The sequence below is a fragment of the Prenolepis imparis genome, unplaced genomic scaffold, assembly GCF_030444845.1.
Source record: "Prenolepis imparis isolate NDT839.2.m4 unplaced genomic scaffold, iyPreImpa1.0 SCAF_14, whole genome shotgun sequence".
Lineage (NCBI taxonomy): Eukaryota > Metazoa > Arthropoda > Insecta > Hymenoptera > Formicidae > Prenolepis > Prenolepis imparis.
The window spans coordinates 7029080-7049679 of NW_028141172.1; the positions used below are offsets into that span (position 1 = coordinate 7029080).

Sequence of the window (20600 nt, forward strand, 5' to 3'; positions counted from 1 at the left end):
TGTATTGCCTAGAAGTGGCAATCACTGTACATTTTTTAGTATAGTGGTTGACCCCTCGGGATTTCTATTAGAGATCTATCCGACATCCACCGTAGAGATGTCATGCTCTGTGTGGCTTACTTTATAAAAAAACACTAAAAAATTTACATGTAAAAAGCATTCTACAATTTTAAACTTTATTATTCTAACTGTTCTTTTTAGACAGAGACAAACAGTAAATAAATTTTAAGCTAACGTTAAAGCTACACGACGTCGATCTGAACGTTTTATTTCACATATACAGGTTCCACAGGTTCTATGTGTGCGAGGTTGGAACAAGTATGGCAGCACCCCTCTCTCCCCTCCGCGAAAGTACCTAACCCCTTCAGCTTATGCGGCTTATGCTCATAATATATAAGTCTGTGCTTATGCTCTGTTCCTCTATTCTCTATTCCTAAAAGGGCCATCACACACAAATTGACATAGCTGCATATGCATAACATAAGACTGTCTGGATCAATGAGCATATTATGTAAATCAATATGGCGATTTTATGCAACTTTATGTTCGATGCTTATTGGTCCAGACAGTCTTACGTTATGCATATGCAGCTATGTCAATTTGTGTGTGATGGTCCTAACAATTAACAAGTCCGTGTCGTGACTCGTGAGCAAACTCACCCAAGATACGTAATAATAGACCTCTAGGCTGCGTTCGGAAACGTCACCCGAGTGCATTCCCTCTCTTTCTATATCGCTGAGAGAGAAATGATATAGAAAGAGAAGGAATGCACTCGGGTGACGTTTCCGAACGCAGCCCTAGTAGCAACCTTGACGTGACTCAACGCGCATGCGCGCGCGCGTTACCACATGATCTGCAGTCTCGTACCGTCGTACCTCGTGACTGTATGGATATCGATTATTATTTGCCTGCCACGATCGCAGTTCCAGGAAAAGGACGTCAAACAAAGGGAAAGTCTTGGCGGAATCCGCAACTTTTGGACGGCCGATAACATCGACGCGATTGTCTTTTTGGCAGATTAATTCCAACATTAAAGATGGGCTCGCTCTTCCGCAGCGAGGAGATGACTTTGTGTCAGCTGTTCCTCCAAAGCGAAGCTGCTTACGCCTGTGTCTCCGAACTCGGCGAGCTCGGGCTGGTACAGTTTCGCGATGTAAGTGTCATATACGTATAATTATCATTAAATCTCATCTCGTTTCTTAATATAGGACGTCTGCTCCCTAAGAGATCCGGGAAAATTGGGAATTGTCAGGAATTTTTTTTTTCTTTACCTTGAAAAATCCGGGAATTCTCGTAGAATTTTATTGATACTCCGAAAATTTTTTTAAAAAATTTATAATTTTATTCTTATTTAGAATTTAAAAAACTTATTTAACATATCTTTGCAATATTTAAGTTTATGTGATCATTTACTGATGACAATTTTTTTAGAATCAAGATCTGTAAGTTTCATAGAAAGTTGTCAAGACGTTTATAATAAATTATTTTTTTGTTTTATATTTTTATTTTATATTTTTGCACATATCTTTAGTGTTTAGATACTGTGATATATTGTTTTTGTCATATTGTCCAAATTAATACGATTAATAAATCAATATTTACTAGAAAAACTACATTCTTGAATCTTTCTTTGCAATCTTTTGAATAAGAAACATTAGAAAACATATACAATAAAGAAACTTATTTTAGAAAGCAGCTTATTTTATTTGGAATTTTGAACGAAAATACTTGGAAGATCGGGAAATTTTTGTTTACAAGATTTGAGTAGACATTTTATAGTAACTGATAATAATTTTCTTCATCATTTTTCATAGCTTAAATTTTTTACTAGTTATCAGATATTAGTCCAATATTTTAAATTTCTATATGTCTGTACTGTCTTAACGGCCTTGTCATTATGTAATATTAATATATTTGTCTCATTTTAGTTAAATCCTGATGTCAATGCCTTCCAACGGAAGTTTGTCAATGAGGTACGTCGTTGTGATGAGATGGAACGGAAGCTGCGTTATCTGGAGAAGGAAATCAAGAAGGATGGCATTCCGATGCTGGACACTGGTGAGAATCCAGAGGCACCGCAGCCTCGAGAGATGATTGATCTGGAAGCCACTTTCGAGAAGCTGGAGAATGAGTTGAGGGAAGTGAATCAGAATGCTGAAGCGCTTAAACGCAACTTTTTGGAGCTAACTGAGCTCAAACATATCCTACGAAAGACTCAGGTCTTCTTTGACGAGGTAAGTCACTAAATTAGAAGTTCTTATTCCGTTGGTCTAATAATCTGGGCGTATGAATCAGAGATGAAGCTACTTGTATTTATGAATTGTCGAGGAATTTGGAAATCTATTTTACCCAAAAAAAAAAAAGATGTGTAATGAAGAATGATTTGAATGAAATTGTAAAAAGGGGTGTTTCGTTCTGAATCTGTTGATTGTTCTTGAATGTAAATCTCAGGGGAAAACTTTTGCAACGGGCTGTAAATATCAGCAATGGTGCTGTCACTTATCTCGAATGAATCGAATACTTTATACTATAAAACGCAATCATTTAGTTTGGCTTTCAAGACTTTTATTTACTGAGCAAGAAACTCTTTTGTTTGCTACAATGTAAATTTTTGCACAGAAAAATAAGATATTGTATTGTAAAAAATATTGTCGCAATTCACGGCCTTATATTTATTTATTTGAGTTACATTTCTGTAAATTAATTAATGTATGAACTCTGCGAGAGTTGAATTATTTTTCGATAAATTAGAAATTGTAATATATGCTTTAGAGAGAGAAAGAGAGAAAGAATTTGAAACATTTATCACTTTAATAAGATTTCTTTCTAAGCTTGCTTAATATTTTCAAGTCTTTAATATATAACATATATTAATTAAAAAATAATATTTATTATTTAAAAATGTCTTTTAATAATATATATTTAAAAAATTGATTTTAGGATTATTAATGTTATTTATTAAAGGATATATATTATTAAAGAATTTGTTGTATTTTTCTAAAGAAAAAGATTGAAGAACACACGCGAGTAAATCTTGTTGAAGTGACTGCAACTTTGCAATGTTTTGTTGAAGAGAAAAATTATTAATCGAAGCATTTAACTACGCTAAAGAAGCAATGAGTTAGTCTATCTCAGCTGGGCCAAATTTTTTCTGGTGCATGAAAAGCTAAAGAATATGCGAATTAGACATATACAAAAGCCTGTTTATGCGCTTGTGCAACTTTAAGCGATTGCAAAGTTACTTGGAGAAAAAATGAGGATGAGATAGGACTGTTTATGAGAGGCACAGTGGGGCTCCACTTTTTTATGAGCTGTCAGACATCAGAATGTCCTTATTGTATGTTACTAATCATATATTGTTGAGTGATTTTAGGATTATTAATGTGTTAGTGTTGCCAACTAACCAAAAGCCATCACTGCAAAGGACACAAGTCATTCGCTCCGCTCTATCTCCCTTTATGTCCCTTGAGAGTTGTCCAGTCCGGTCGTAATTTCGTATAAAGTCATTGTATTCAATTATATTTAATCAATTGTATAATATTAATCTATCTCTAATTACATATAGCATAAAAGAATTTTTTTTAGAGAAAAGTTTACAATGTTTGCATTGTTGTGTTCTCCTTGCGTAGACAATGTTTCAGCACTTCTGCACATGAACTGAGAACTGTTATACGGATTTGTTTGTAAATGTATTTCTTAAAAAGGCAGCCTTTATATACTGTTAATTTTATATGTTTAATAATATTTTAAAATTTTAAATCTTTTTAAATTTAATATTTAATACATTTTCAATATAGTCTTTAATATATAGTCAGTGTTTAATATAGTTTATAATATCTACTTACATCTTTTTTTCCATGGCAAATATCTGACGTTTTTATTTTTCTATTTTACCCCTCTATTTTATTCCATTATTAATCATTTTATTTTTTCCCTTTTTTGCATAAATAAATTTATCGTAATTTGAGAAATATGCATGTTAAAGGACAAATAGTTGCACGTATCGTATTTAATGAAATATTTGCATATAATTATTCAATAATTTAATATTAAAGCAATTTTGCGATAATTCTGTTTGGCAATAACTGTTTAAACATTTTAAGTCACTTTTCTGAATAGAAAATAATATTTTTAATACTAAATAAAATAATAATGCTATAAGAGTTAATAATAATAATAAGTAATGAACGTAATAAATATTAATAAGCTGTAAACTAATGACATGTTGTCATTGAAAATAATATAAAAGATCACCAAAGATGATTATGGATGCGATATGCAGCATGATATCTTTGTAATAAATAATAATAAATTAATGGTAACTTGCATGAACATTGCACTAACATCTGTAACATTAAGCAAATTTGCTAAATGTATATATATATTATTTAAAAAATGTATAATATTATACAAACTAATTCTTTGAAGGCCGCTCTTTTTAATTCATACTTTGCATGGAATATATTTGTTCGAAAATCTTATGCAGCTTCAAATTTTAGAAAATTTCTCTATATAATTAATTTTTTTCTAAAAAGTTATTAAAAAATCCGTGCAGTTATATCAATTATTTTTACTATTTTTATATTATCGATTTTTTTGCAGATAAATTTTATAGAATTTGAATTTTTAATATGATTTATTAGAAATATATAGAGATGCATTGAGAAAATATATATATATAATCGTGACCTTTATTGGATTGTTGAATGGAACTCTTTGCATGTGCAGAGCATGTGTGTATAGCATGTTAGCAAGACTGTAATTCTGTATATGTGATGTATGTTACATCAATTCAATTAATTTATTATAGTTATTAAAGTCGTTATTAATATTTTAATTATTAATTAGAGAATCAAAGGAATCAAAATTGCATGAATATTATAGAATTCATGATGCTTATTTCTTGAAGTAAGTGCCTGGAATCTATGAATATTTTTTTTAACAATGTGCTTCAATTTTTAAACGCTAATTCGATTTTATGAATTCAAACTTTTAGATTCTACAGAATTTTAATATGTAGACATTAAATTTATATTTTTTATTCATATAAAATTAGGAATATTTAGTATTTTCTAATATATAGCATAGTGTATTTTTAAATATATAGTATATATAGTATTTTGAATATATTTACAAAATTAGTTTCATAAAATTTTGTATTTTTAAATGTTAAATCGTTAAAATTAAATTTTTTTACAACATTTTACTTCTTTATTACTTTTTATATTACTAAGCATCATGAATATTTAGACACGGACCAAGCAATGAACAAAACTACGCGAAAATTAAGAGAAGATTGCTTTTTTTTTACATCGATAAGTTGAAGAAAATTTTAAAACAAACAAAAAGAGATTCTGCTACGGCAAATGGAGCGGGAGGTAGGGCGAAAGAGGGGTGACCTGTGTCTGTTGCCAGGCTGAGCATGGAGGTGTCGTGTCGCAGATGGCAGACCCCAGCCGTGAGGAAGAACAAGTCACTTTGTTGGGTGAAGAGGGCCTCCGCGCCGGCGGCCAGGCTCTCAAACTCGGGTAATTAATGTGTGACGTACATCCGTTTGATGCAGAGCATGGCGATTTCTGAGAGACTTCTCAAAGACAGATACTACCACATTTCGATTGATTCTGAAATCGTTAAAATTAAATTTTTGATGCATAACATTTTAAAACTTCTGGCTCCTCACCGACCATGTTGACATTGTGACGTCACAGGCGAGAAAACACACGCCAAAAATTCTTAAATGCCATTTCGAAATAAAAAGATATTTCGATGAAACAGCACTTCAGATGGCTGTAGCATACTCTTAAAATACCTCGAAAACTATCCTTTTCCCTTTATAATCAATCAACAGCTGTAAAATGACTCTAATATGAGGTCCAGTCCGTCTGGTCTTTGCACATGCGCAGTCATTCCGCATGACAAAGTCTGATATCACGATCATTTGACGGTTGTTTTTTGATTGACTGTCAAGGGAAAAGAATAGTTTTCGAGGTATTTTAAAAGTGTGCTAAAGTCATTTGAAGTAGTGTTTCATCGAAATATCTTTTCATTTAAAAATGGCATCTCTAAGAATTTTCAGCGTGTGCTTTCTCGCCTCTAACGTCACAATCTAACATGGCCGCGGCGAAGACCCAGGAGCCTTTTTCGGTCCATTTTTTAATAATCTTCAGCATTACATTAAAAAAAATATTAAGTAGAGAGAAAAAAAATCCTAAAATAAAATATAACATTTTCCAATCTCTGAATTATAAGTTCTTTGATTTTTAAACGCTTGGTTCTAAAAAAAAATTTCGATTAGATCTTTCAAAAATTTCCCTGATAGTTAACAACTATTGGTTTCTATATTTTTTGAAAATAATATATCAATTTTATATATATAGAATTTATTTAATTTTATTTTATAAATCTTCCATATATAGATGTTTTTATTGAAATTTTAAATCTAGATTCTCTTTTTTTCTTTCTCCTAATCCAAGTCCATTCCTAATCTCCATGCTCTGCATTTTTTTAATCTCCACCTGACCGAGAATAATCTTCAGTACGTCATTGCATGCCCACAGTTTGTGTTGTAAAGTAAACATACTGCTGCACTTGCTGCAGCGGCGCATCCATCACTAATGTCAATCTTTGGATTGCCAACACGAAATACAAATATGTGCAGATTTTTCTTTAACAAATTTTGTTAACAACAAATATTTTTATCTTTCTCTTTACATATCTTACATTATCTTATAATATGTCTTATATTATTTATTATTGAAATATTTTATATCTTATTATTTGTATATGTATTTTACATATTTTTCTTTTATAATTTATTTACTATATTTACTATTAAAAATAGAAAAATAATTTGTCGAAATTTAAATGGACTCTATTTTATTGATCGGTAATCCAGGGATTAAAAATGATTTGGAAAATATACAATCAAATAAACGAAACTCGGCAAATATTTTTATATGTATTCTCGGTTGCAATTTTGTAGTACAGGATAGGATATGTCGTAGAATTTCGAAAATAAATCGAGCTTATAACGTACACACATACACATGCAACACGCTGTTTTATATAACATGATTAAAATTCTAAAATTTTTAATTATTGAGAAATCAAATTTTGGAATTTTGAATTTTCAAGATTTTGAGTATTTCTAAAACTCAGATACTTGAAATTTTCAACAAATTTTAATCTTTCCTTTTTAGAACTTTGAATAATCAATCACATAACACTAATTACACAACAACTTTTGTGTATAAAACTATATTTATAATATATATATCTAACATTACTATTTATATCTATTATTAAAAAAATGGTATAACGTTTTACTCTGATTTATATATTATGTTCGAAACTCGGTTTAAATTTTACCCTGCAAAGATTAGAATTGTGCCCAGCATGAAGCTATACATACATAAGGCTCTATATAAAGTGTCCACAATGAAAATGAGGTATAAAACACTTGATCGAGAAATATCGTTCTTTTGAATTCCTTTTACGAGGAATACTTTTTTTTTCTTTTTCTTTTCAGACACATTATATAATTGCTTTATTCTAAAATCATCGAAATCGAGCATTTTCTCTATTCTAAAAATTTCGCCACGTTTATTCAAATAATATTATATACAAAATAAAAATGTTGCAGCGAAATACCGAGTGAAAGGCAGATGATATTTATAAATATATTGTGAACTATATACATATAACACCTCGATATCATAATTATTAGCTGAGTTATAAATTCTTGAACTTTCACAATTTTTTACTTTTACTTTTTAAATGTACTGGTTTTTTTTTGGCCGAGTATTATATATTGGCCTGTATATATATTTTTTTTATTTATTTTAATTATTTATAGCTTTCAAACACAAAAACAATAAGCAACAGACATACTCTATTAAAAGTTACTGAGGATTATGTCTTAACAACGTACAGTCAAACTTCGCTAATTCGGAATTGAAGGGAAGAGAAAAATTCTTCGAATTGTGGGGGGTTTTGTTTTATAGAGTATACATATATAATATATAATGTCAGATATGTCAATATTAACAGTTTGTTTCGAATTATATAGAGGCTTTGTCTTTGAAAATTTACAGACTCTTTGTTTCTGAAGATTTGAATTACAGAAGTCAAACGCCGCTCCAAAAATTTCGAGTTAATCTCGTATTTTTTTTCGACTTACAGAGGTTTTCTCAGGGTAAACGAACATTGTTTTGATTTGTAAAGGTTTTCGAATTAGCGAGGTTCCACTGTATATCAATATCAAAATCATTAGAGATTGGATCATTTAAAATAAATGTAAACTCTATAATAAGTAAAAGAATTGCCGATGCTTCCCAGTGAGCAATATGTTATCAAAAGAAATTCATAAAGTACTCAAGTTTAAGAGTCGGACTTCCGATAACTCCATCAAAATGATAATATTATGATATCAATAAGTCCTCCAATGCGTCGATTTTAGAGGAAAGAAAGACATCACATAAACGACATCTAAAAGAATTCCACAATCTGACTTCTTTTAAATATCAAAAAAAGGTTACCGTTGAGAATTGCTATTTGTAGTATTATATTTTTACATATTTTTATATTTAAAAAAAATATAAATCTTAGTATACATTTCTTTTATAACATTTTATTAAAATTAAAACAGGTTTCAAAATGCCCATAGACTTTGAATAAAAAAAACTTTATGATTGCAACGTGCTTTTTGCAGACATAACCCAACTTCTTTGGTTGGATATAGAGGCAACATAGAACAAATAACAAAAATATATATGAAAATATATAATCTCTATTTTATGCTCAAATACATATTTAATAATATTTATAATTTAAGAAAGAAAGATTAAACGTTAATATTGAAGAACGTAAATGCTATCTCCTTGAAATTCAATTCAGAGCACGCAGTTCACACACGTATTATGTGGCTTGCCCATGTGCGGCGTTCGTAAAATAGCACGCTTGCTAGAGACTCTACAGACATCTATGAATAGACAACATAAAGAGCTCTTCTGAAAGATATCTTACAAAAAGATAACTTACTGATATCATTTTTAAGAGAAATTAATAAGGTCTTCAAAAGTTCTCTTAAAGAGCTCTTCTGAAAGATATCTTACAAAAAGATAACTTACTAATATCATTTTTGAGAAAAATTAATGAAGTTTTCAAAAAGTTCTCTTAAAGAGCTCTTCCTCTCAATAATGCTCACTGGGTTATAATGATATATCTCAATAACCAGAAACAGTCCTCATATGGTTCAAAGAGAGTAGAAATCACTCAGAATTTCACTCAGCAAAATATATCTTAAAACGAAAATAATAAGTGTGGTGTTACTTTTAGGTATTTTTTATTTTTATGTTTTGAAGTGCAAGAAGTAAACATAGTGGAGCAGTAGCGCAATTTTTGCGCAGATTAGTTAAGAATACGGAGATTAAAAGATTACCAATACAAAATCGACATTAATGATACAAAAGTGTTAGACCTATCGCATAATACAAAAGTACAGGCAATAGGAACAGAGAATAGAAGATATCCACAGATAATAGAAACAGGAAATAGATAATATACCCTGCACCTATTTGGTGATATCTTCTATTTCTTGTTCCTATTGCCTATACTTTTAAATTTTGCTATGGATCTTATTGATGCTACAATACTCTTTCATCACGCATAAGGAAATCAACCAATCAGAGTCTTTTCTTTTTATCCTGAGAATAGAAATGAAGGAATTTGATTGGTTGATTTCCTTGTGTGTTATACAAAAGTCTATGCTCCGTCCCAAAGATTGATTGCAGTGAAAGAAGATGACAATATTTAGATTAGGCAGGCAAAAAGGAAAATACTTAGGTTAGGGTTAGGTTAGGGTTAGGTTGAAAGACAATAGGTTTGTACTTTTCAGCTGAACTGGCTGCACTAGTTCAGAGTTTATCTTTTTCCTTCCAATGCGTGGAGTAAAAAAGATAAACTCTGAACTGCAGTTTAGTTGAAATGAATAGACCTAATAATGGAGAAAAATTTAGAATAGAGGATTTCAATTGTACGTATTATAGTCGGTATATATCAAAGGTCAGGTCTATTATAGTAGAGGCAACTTCAGTGTATTCTGTGATGGTTTACAGCATCTATATACTGCGGCAGACACCGTAGGAGCGCATTATAGGAACCCGCTCAGGCAAGCTGTTATCAACGGTTATTTTGCGAAATCTTGTAGTTTGCAAAAATTGTTTGCCTCGATTGTTGTTGCCTAATATGTTTATCTTAGTCCTTTATCGCTCCACGAGCGAAATCGCATCCTATGCGTTGCTGGAGCATCCTTCATGAAGACAATTTTTTTCGAATTTTTTTTTAGAATGAAAAAATCTTTTACTCCTTGAATATCTGTTTTACTCTTCTAATTCTAAGAAATTTGTATATTCTTACAATTTTGTCTTTTTTCTATTCCAATTTTTAATTTAAATCATCTTACATTGAAATGTAAGACTTCTACTGAACTGTAGACTTCTAGAGCCTTAAATTTTCTTATGTCTTCTAAATCTAAATATCCCTAATTATTGCTAAATTTTTGATTCATTGAATTCCAAAATCTAGTGACGTATTTAGGATTTTATTTTAAAACAAAATTCATATTTAACATTAAGCAATGGAGTTTTATTTGTTTAATAAAACAATGTTTTATAAGGACGAAAATGGTGATAATGAAGATAGATCTCGAATTATGAGGAAGGGAGGGGAGAGAGAACGTAGCAATCTTTCTCCTTCCCTGAATACGTTACTATTTAGAGCCACTGATTTCAAAGTAATGTTTTCTTTAGTAATAATAATCAATTTAATATTAAATTTTCAACGTGTATCATCTCCAAACCACATCATCTCAAAATCATGTCCAGTATTTATTTTATATAGCTTTTAGATTCATCAAATTTTCAATAATATTTGAGTAAGATTTTTTTACGTTCTTCGTCTTCGGGGATGCCTCTGCAACTAAAAATACACTTGAAAAACAGACGTAACTGTTCGCTTTTATGAATAACCACCCATTGTTTATTGATCGATTGCAAAAAAAAAAGAAATGGGGGAAAAATCGGCGAGAAATCACGCCGACCAATAACAGTTGATACAGTTTGATACGGTTTGTCACCTTTTTTTTTTTTTTTTTTTTTTATATACCGCTAAAGCAGAAAAATTCAAACTGTATCGAGTATCTTCGATTTATGTAAAAACGAAATGAAATGTCTCACTCGCGCGAGTGAAAAATGTAATAATTTTTCGTAGTGACGCAACGTTGTAAATAACAATAAATGATGATGGTGTGGCCATGGGTATGTATAACAATGTTCTCACTCCTTAACAAAGGATTGTCTGTTTGTCTGTGTTTTTTTAAGCATATATATATATATTGCTTACTCGCATGCTTTTGCACTTGTCCTTATTGTTCTTTGTTACGTTAATCAAGATTAGTATGGATTATTAAATCGTTAAAGACGCCTTGTGTTGGATTCTGCTTTAGAATTTCTTGAAAGGATTTAAAGAAATGAAATATTATAAACACTTGATTTTTTATCAAGGATTTAAAATTCTAATTAAAATTTTTAAATACAAATTTTGAAAGACGTAGTCGTAAAATTTAAGCTTGATTAAGATTTTATAAAAGATACAAAATAAATGGTTCCATAAAATGCTTCATTTAACATTTTAATATCAATATCTTCACGGATTTATATCTCGGATCGATTAAAATTTTCTATAAGATCAGATTCTTGAGGTTTTCTAAATTCTAAAAATAGAAATTTCGAAGATTTTTTTTTAAATATCGAAATTTCGTTTTGACACAAACAGAAACCAACAAAAATACTTTAACGATCTAACGGCTTGGCTTGTGATATGCTTGATTTAAATAAATTGTTTCTATTTCTTATTTCGCATCGTCTGCCAATAATGATCTTAACTTGATCAACTTTCGATTAATTGGGCAAAATTATGAAAATTAGATGAATTTATTAGCATTGTTGATTCTAAAACGATTTGATCGATTGTTCTTTCGAGAAAGTCCTTACAGTATGTATTAAAGATCATTGGACAGAATAATAATGCTTAAATTTTTTTCAGATTCAATAAATAAGAATATTACTATATGTATCTTTTCTAGTATTTATTTCAGCTGAGATCTAATGTTTTGTGACATTATTTAAAATACCTAGTAGGCACGACTGATTAATTAAAATTAATAAACTAAAAATTTTATTAATATTATTATAATAATATTATTATAATAATTTATATAATAATTTATTATAATAATATTATTATAATAATTATTTTTCTATAAATATATGTATTTATATATCTATAATATATATGCAATTTTATTTTTTATTCTATCTTATTTTTTAAACATACAAGTTTTTATATTTAAACTTAAACTATATGTTGTGGAGACATTTATTTGCCATATAATTATATATTTATTTTTTTTAATTATATGTATTATATACGTTTTATATATTCAGGGTATCTGTTAATAATCACCTTTCGCTCTACTTACATACTATGCAATTATTACCGGATAAACTGTTAAAATATTTAGAAATGTATAAAGAATTATATTTCTTTTTATATATATTTGTCTTTAATATAAATTACATAAGCATCTATCGTATGGTCGTGCCTCTGATTTGTCATTAATCATTCTCAGCAACTATTTATTTTTTATTAAATATATTATCAATCGTTATCGTTATTACATACATTTTGAAAATTCATATTTATCTCAATAATATGACGAACTTGAGATATATCGGCGAAATAAATAATTTTCAATGATTTTGAACTGCTTCTAAAATTTGCACATTTTGCAATACAATTTCTAGAATCAAAATTTGAAATTGACAGGAATTCTGTAAGGATTCAATTAGGGATAAAGAAGATATATTCAAAGAAGCTCGAAAATTCTCGAAACATTTAAAAATTCCTAAAAAAACTTTTTTATAAAGATAAAAACTTTAAATAAAAAATACATATATATTTTACAAAATTGCTTGATATGTCAAATATGCATATATGACTTGAAATTTTTGATATTTTATATTTTATTATACGACGATTACACCTCGATCTCTAAATCAATCTATCAATATCTTATTAGTCGCACTTGGAAGATCCATATGAATATTATTAAAAAAGTGCTATTATATAAATTTCTTATCACTATGTTAGTTTCTGAGAGATTTTATCTCTCACGTTAGGGGGAAGAGGGTTAAATTACAAAGATGATCAATTCCATCATCATCATCATATTTTCATTCCTCTCACGAGCATCTTTACTTTGCACTTTACTTTGCATGGAAAATCTTGAGATTACTTACAATTAATTACTCGTAATTGATCTTATTTGCGTTAACGAAGAATATCTCAAGTTCGTTCAAGACAATTAAAATAAACGAGTGAGAGAGAGAGGCGGGGAAGAAAATCCGTGCAAAATAAAAAAAAAACGAGAAAAACACAGAGTAGCGAGTTAGAGCATTGTGGTCGTTTCTGGTGTGGCTAATGTGGTTGTGTCTTGTCTGTTGTATCGTCAGCAAGAGCACGCGGGCTTGAACCCCACCGAGTCCATGACACGCGCGTTGATTAGCGATGATAATATCGCCCGCCAGTCCGCCCTCGGCCCTGTCCAGTTGGGGTACGTACTCCCATTACAACTAATTACTCCCTTCGTCCTGTCGCGCTAGGAATCCAAAGAGTCGAATGTAAATCCAGAATCACTAGAAAATTGACGGAATATTTATTATTTTTTTTTTTTAATAATTAATTTGTTATCATCTAGATAAAGATATTTAGATAATTTAGATAATCTAGATAAGTTTATCTAGATAATCTAGATAAGTTTATCTAGATAATCTAGATAAGGTTATCTACATAATTATTTAGATGAAGCAAATGTATTATCTCATATTTATCTAGATAATAGGATGTATTATCTACATCTTTATCTTAGATGGAAAAATATATAATTTGTCTTAAATTATCTAAAATAATGGCTGCATTTAAATACATAATTTTAATAGATAACACAGCGCCAGTTAAGCGTTTTTTAGTTGTGGACAATATATGTGCCACATAGAAATCGTTTGTCAGATAACACGTTTAAAAAGCTTCTATTTTTAAGAAATGAAAAATTTATAAATACGATTATAAGGTTTTCATTTTTTTCTTAATTTTTTTTAAATCAATGTTATCTTAATATTATTTAAATAGAATGCTTTATAATTTCTCATCTATTATCTCGATAAACTTGAAATAAATTATTTTTATCTTATCTAATAAGAAAATTTTATGTCTTTATCTAGATGATTCCAATATTATCTATGCAAAACTATGATAATAATAAATCTAATTATAAATGCGATCTAAAAATGCGACGTCGGGAGATACAAAAATTCGAGAATCTATAGATCATTTATCTAATGAAAAGTTGAAAACTAATCTTGCCTTTAGGAAGTTTAAGAATTTTATATTGAATTTTTTTTCTTAAGGAATTTTTCTTTTCTTATTTTTCAAGAAATTTCAAGATTATTTTTTGAAATTACATATAATTCGATAATAGAGAATTATCTTCTACGAATTTCAATATTCACAACGTCAGATCCTCGGAGATTTGAATTCTCGGAATTTTCGATTCTTTGGATATACTTGAAATCTTACTATTCCGATATTTTAATTCCTTAGAATCCTAGATCTTTGAAATTTTTTGATCCTTAGAGGTTTGACAATGTTATAAACATTTGGAATTTTGATACACTATATTGAATTTTAAGATTTGCACGCAATCTCTCACATTTAACACTAAATATGGTCGTTTTTATTCATTCAGAGTTTTATTTTTCGTGTGAAGATACATAACCATTGCAAAACCTTTCAGGATTAAAAGATCTCAAAACTTAGAAAAATGCACCGAACAATGTTCAAAAAAAATATAAGAGCTTGCTGCAGATTTTATCCATAAATATAGGAAGATATTTTTATTAGATTGTTGTATATCTCTCAAATTTGTTTATTTCCTCTAATAGAGAGAGACAATTTTTAAGCAAAATTAAATTACATATTTGCGATATTAATTTTAATTTTATTTTAATGAAATTTTCTTAAATTAAAAATAATTCAAAAATCATAATTTATATATATATTTATTTATTTCATTATATATTTTAATTTTATGGAATATAACCTTCGACTATGCATTTTAAAAGCTTAAAACGATTAAAATGCGAATAAAAATATACATACACCAATCTAATAAAAGTATGTATATTTTTCTATGCGTACTTTGCATAATTATGATCCAATGTATGAGCATACCCCGATTTGTTCCTGTGACACACGTATGTTATTTGTTGGAGTTTGTCGTTCAAAGAGTGTGTTTCAAGGAGGATCTCATTGACAGAAGTGCTCGTAAGGTATGTAGACAAAAAAAAGAAAAATAAAGGGAGAAGGACCATGGCTACAGAAATCATCATTTTCTTCTATTTGACTAGCGACTTTTCCGCACAAAAATTCCGCACGAGTCGTTGACCGATACAGATTGAAGATTTTCGTTTTATAACGCTATAAAAAAATGGTCATTACGACGCTTTATTCGAATTTTATCAAGAAGAAATCATAATCATGGCGTAGTTTCCATGCAGTAGTTTGCACATAGACACCTTTTAAGCATCTGATCTTTAACTAAATGTTGGTTATTGTTTATTAATACGATGTTTATGTCGTCATACGAGCAGCTTCGTCGCGGGAGTCATCCTGAGAGAACGCATCCCCGCGTTCGAGCGTATGCTGTGGCGAGCCTGCCGCGGAAATGTCTTTCTACGCCAGGCGGAAATCGAGACACCTTTGGAGGATCCTTCGACGGTGAGTGGATAATGCGTATTTAAGTCGAGAAGGACTTTAAAGGCTCCTGACTCCTCGCCGACCATGTTGGAATTGTGACGTCAGAGACGAGAAAACACATTAAAAATTCTTAGCCATTTCAAAATAAAAAGATATTTCGATGAAACAGCACTTCAGATAGCTTTAGCACACTCTTAAAATATCTCGAAAACTATCCTTTTCCCATTATAATCAATCAACAGCTGTAAAATGATTGTAATATGAGGCCCAATCCGTCTGGTCTTTGCACATGCGCAGTCATTCCGCATGACAAAGAGTCTGATATCACGATTATTTTGCGGTTGTTGATTAATTGTCAAGGAAAAAGAATAGTTTTCGAGGTATTTTAAAAGTGTGCTAAAGCCATCTGAAAAGTAGTCTTTTATCGAAATATCTTTTCATTTAAAAATGACATCTAAGAATTTTCAGCGTGTGCTTTCTCGCCTCTGACGTCACAATCTAACATGACCACGGCGAGGACCCAGGAGCCTTAATCATCATCGCGACTCTTGCAAAGACTTGATTGACGAGAGATCTGAACAATAACTCGGTAATAATGATTATTCAGGGGGACCAGGTGTACAAGTCGGTCTTCATCATCTTCTTCCAAGGAGATCAACTGAAAACTCGTGTGAAAAAGATCTGCGAAGGCTTCAGAGCAACTCTCTATCCCTGTCCGGAAGCACCGGCTGATCGTAGGGAGATGGCTATGGGCGTTATGACTCGCATCGAAGATTTAAACACTGTATGTATATTGTATTTATCATATTTTTTTAGATTATTATGGTTAGACTTTCATGATTATTATAAATAAAACAAAATGGCAAGGAACCAATATACTATACTTCTTAAATCTAAATGACATACACACATAATTAATCATTTAGTCTGCCGAATGAATTTTAATCGAGTAATGTTATTCTTCAGGTCCTAGGACAGACGCAGGATCACCGTCATCGCGTTCTTGTAGCTGCTGCAAAGAATATCAAGAACTGGTTTGTCAAGGTCCGCAAGATCAAAGCGATTTATCATACTCTGAATCTTTTCAATCTCGACGTCACTCAAAAATGCCTGATCGCTGAATGCTGGGTGCCTGTCCTGGACATTGAGACTATCCAACTGGCATTAAGACGCGGAACGGTAATTAACGAATGTGATTTTCAATTCCTTATCGTGAAACGAAAGATCAACTCATATTTCGTATCATATTTAGGAACGTAGCGGAAGTTCTGTACCTCCTATTTTGAATCGCATGGAGACTTTCGAAGATCCGCCGACTTATAATCGGACGAACAAGTTCACGAAGGGCTTCCAGGCATTGATCGATGCCTACGGAGTCGCATCTTATCGCGAGATGAACCCTACGCCCTACACCATCATCACATTCCCGTTTCTGTTCGCGATAATGTTCGGCGACACCGGGCATGGCCTTATCATGTTCTTGTTCGGCGGCTGGATGGTGCTGAAGGAAAAACCGCTGGCGGCTAAGAAGAGCGACAACGAGATCTGGAACATATTCTTCGGCGGTCGTTACATCATCTTTCTCATGGGCCTATTTTCCATGTATACCGGTCTCATCTACAACGACGTGTTCTCCAAATCGCTCAACATCTTCGGCTCAAACTGGTTGATCAATTACAATCGTAGTACCGTTCAGCACAATAAAGACCTACAGCTGAATCCCAGTTCTGAGGATTACGTCGATTATCCGTATCCATTCGGCATGGATCCGGTGTGGCAGCTAGCGGAGAACAAAATCATCTTCCAAAACTCATACAAGATGAAGATCTCCATCATCTTCGGAGTAATACACATGCTGTTTGGCGTGATGGTGGGACTGTGGAACCACATGTATTTCAAGAAGCGTATCAACATCACTTGCGAATTTGTGCCGCAGGTGATCTTTCTCATGGCGCTGTTTTTCTACATGGTACTACTCATGTTTATCAAATGGATCAAGTACGGCCCGAAGAACGACCTGGTCGAAGGTCCCGGCTGCGCACCCTCTGTCCTCATCACGTTTATCAACATGGTCCTATTCAAACCCGCCGCCAAGATTGGCCAATGCGAGCTGTACATGTACGGTGGTCAGGGCGGTCTGCAAAGGTTCTTGGTGGTTGTGGCTCTACTTTGCGTACCGTGGATGCTGCTGGCGAAGCCAATTTTGATGATGCGCAACCGCCAAAAGCAGCATTATCAGCTTAACAATCACGGCGCCGAGAATGGTGACGTGGAAGCTAGCATGGGAACTTTGCAGCAGAGCGGAAACGTTACTCAGAACACCGGAGGTCACAAGGAGGAGGAGGAGAACATGATGGAGGTGTTCATCCACCAAGGCATTCACACCATCGAATACGTTCTAGGCAGCGTATCGCATACCGCGTCGTATCTTCGTCTCTGGGCCCTGTCTCTGGCCCACGCCCAGTTGTCCGAAGTGTTGTGGAACATGGTGATGAGAAATGGTCTGGCGAGAGAAGGCTGGGACGGTGGCATCGTCCTCTATGCCATCTTCGCCTTTTGGGCGGTGCTCACTGTGGGCATCCTTGTGCTCATGGAAGGTCTTTCAGCGTTTCTGCATACACTTCGTTTACATTGGTATGATTTTGTTCGCAAAATATTTCTTTTTTTTTCTCTTAATAAATGTATGCTATTTTCATGTAAACTAATTTATAATCATGCATACTGATGTACCTATATTATTTAATTAATTTATTTTCAACTCTTTTAATTACTTTTTTCTTCCAGGGTGGAATTCCAGAGCAAGTTCTACTCTGGTTTGGGCTACAGTTTCCAGCCGTTCTCCTTCGAAATTATCCTTGACGCCGCGCAGGCCACTACTGAGGATTAAAATAATTAATATATATGGTTAACAATCGCCGTTGATTATTGTTGTTAGTGTGAACGTAGAACGTTACGAGTTCAGTAGTTGCTCCTTTGAACAAGTCAGTTATGAGCCTCTTATGAATAAAAATATATATGTAAAGTTGATTAACTGTAAATGAACACAAACATTTGATAAAACTACGAGATTTATAATAACACAAAGTCATGACAAGAGAATATTCTCGTGATATTATAAGTTTCTTTCTTATATGATCGATAAATTATACAGGATGTTCCAGACCTATCATATAACCTATAACCTGTTAATGCCAGATGTCGAAGGGGGCCATTATTTTTTGCATCCCAATTTTTATCATCATGTATCTTTGTAACTAAATCTCAAATAAAAATTCTATTAAAGCAAACTCTACCTAAAATTAACTGAAGAATGTGGTTTTGTTAATATTTTATTTCCACAAGGCTTAGTTTACGAAAAACTCTTTATTTTTAATCGATTATAACTCGAAAATTATTGGTGCCTCGACATTTTTGCTGAGGATCATCTCCAAATGATCCCAAAAGTTATACGATAGGTCTAGGACACTCTGTATATACAATATACAATTGAATTTGAGAGCGAAAACAATTTTTTTTTCTTTGTCATATCTAATATATATATACATATATACAAAATCTTACAGTTTTCATGAATTCTTATGTACGAGCGGTACAGAATTCTTACACATTGTAGAACTTGTAGATCTGAAAAACAAATGTACGTCAACGTATTGGCGATTGATCGATGTTATTCCGTATATCTATCTATACATAATAAAAAATGTGGTATACAAATGGTGTTTGATGAAAATTTGGTGATTACATCATGCTACTACGACTTGTTAGCAAGACGACTTGTACGCAATTTGTAGAATTTCGCTTCTTAAAATCTGAAAAAATCTTTTCCAACCTTTACCTTCATGTTCCTTTTAACGCCAAATAACACGTTAATTCAAATTAGACTAGCTAAAATTTATAACTAATTAAAAAATAAATTGCAATTATCAAATTTTTTGTTTGTAAGAAACATTATTTTTTAAAATTTTATATATATTGAAAGGAAATTTCTATAATTCTCTGATTAAACGTAATTCTATAATTCTCTCTTTGTGCAAATCAAATTCGTAATAGAAACACTATTGATATATATGATTATTTAATTTCAATTTATCTCATTAACATTTAATATATTATTACACAAATGGGTGTCTACACAAATCTTGTAAAAAAATTCTCTGAGAATTCTCTGATCTTCCAGATATTTTTGTTTAAAAGTCCAGGTAAAATAAGAAAATTTGCATAGATGCAGTTTTTTAAAATAAGTTTATTGTATGCGCTTTCTAATGTTTTCATACAATTGCAAAAAATAATGTATTTAATATTGATTTGTTAATCAATTAATTTGGTAAAATTAATTTAAATAATATAACAAAGTGCAATGTACCACTACATCTAAACGCTAAAGATATATGCAAAAATATAAAACAAAATTTATTATAAAATGTCTTAAGGAGTACTAATATTTAAATGTTATTTAAAAATTGAACAATTTTCTATGAAACTTACATAAGATAAAAAGAGATCGTCAATAAAATCGTATAAGATTTTAATAAAAACTTAAATATATATTGCAAAGATGTGTCAGACATGTTACTTAAATGATATGTGATCTAAGATCTAAAAATATTTTAAAATATTCCAGAAAAACTCTTAATTAAGTTATTTAAAAACCGAGCACAGCCTGTTTATAGTTTAATAATATACATACATTCTCTGCTATTCTAAAAAACAAAATAATAGCTATAAAT

General features: G+C 31.1%; 1 protein-coding gene across 5 annotated transcripts; it reads left to right on the plus strand.

Moving 5' to 3' along the window:
• The first annotated feature begins 811 nt into the window (after window positions 1-811).
• On the plus strand, window positions 812-19587 carry Vha100-1 (V-type ATPase subunit a family protein Vha100-1). 5 transcript variants are annotated; one of them, XM_083054364.1, is made up of 8 exons: window positions 812-1153; window positions 1929-2234; window positions 5416-5528; window positions 15768-15894; window positions 16481-16657; window positions 16840-17052; window positions 17126-18507; window positions 18658-19587. In XM_083054364.1, exons 1-8 carry the CDS (start codon window positions 1037-1039, stop codon window positions 18758-18760), a joined length of 2538 nt encoding a protein of 845 aa, XP_082910490.1. In that variant the 5' UTR covers window positions 812-1036; the 3' UTR covers window positions 18761-19587. The 5 variants fall into 5 exon arrangements, with proteins under 5 accessions (XP_082910490.1, XP_082910492.1, XP_082910494.1 ...); XM_083054366.1 differs by having other exon boundaries at window positions 5443-5528; XM_083054368.1 differs by lacking the exon at window positions 5416-5528 and adding an exon at window positions 10116-10168.
• The last annotated feature ends 1013 nt before the right edge of the window (window positions 19588-20600 follow it).

Coding starts and splice junctions, on each gene's coding strand:
- Vha100-1 (XM_083054364.1), top strand. CDS start 1,037: ATGGGCTCGCTCTTCCGCAGCGAGGAGATGACTTTGTGTCAGCTGTTC. Junction 1,154..1,928: donor GGCTGGTACAGTTTCGCGAT/GTAAGTGTCATA, acceptor GTCTCATTTTAG/TTAAATCCTGATGTCAATGC. Junction 16,658..16,839: donor GCATCGAAGATTTAAACACT/GTATGTATATTG, acceptor GTTATTCTTCAG/GTCCTAGGACAGACGCAGGA.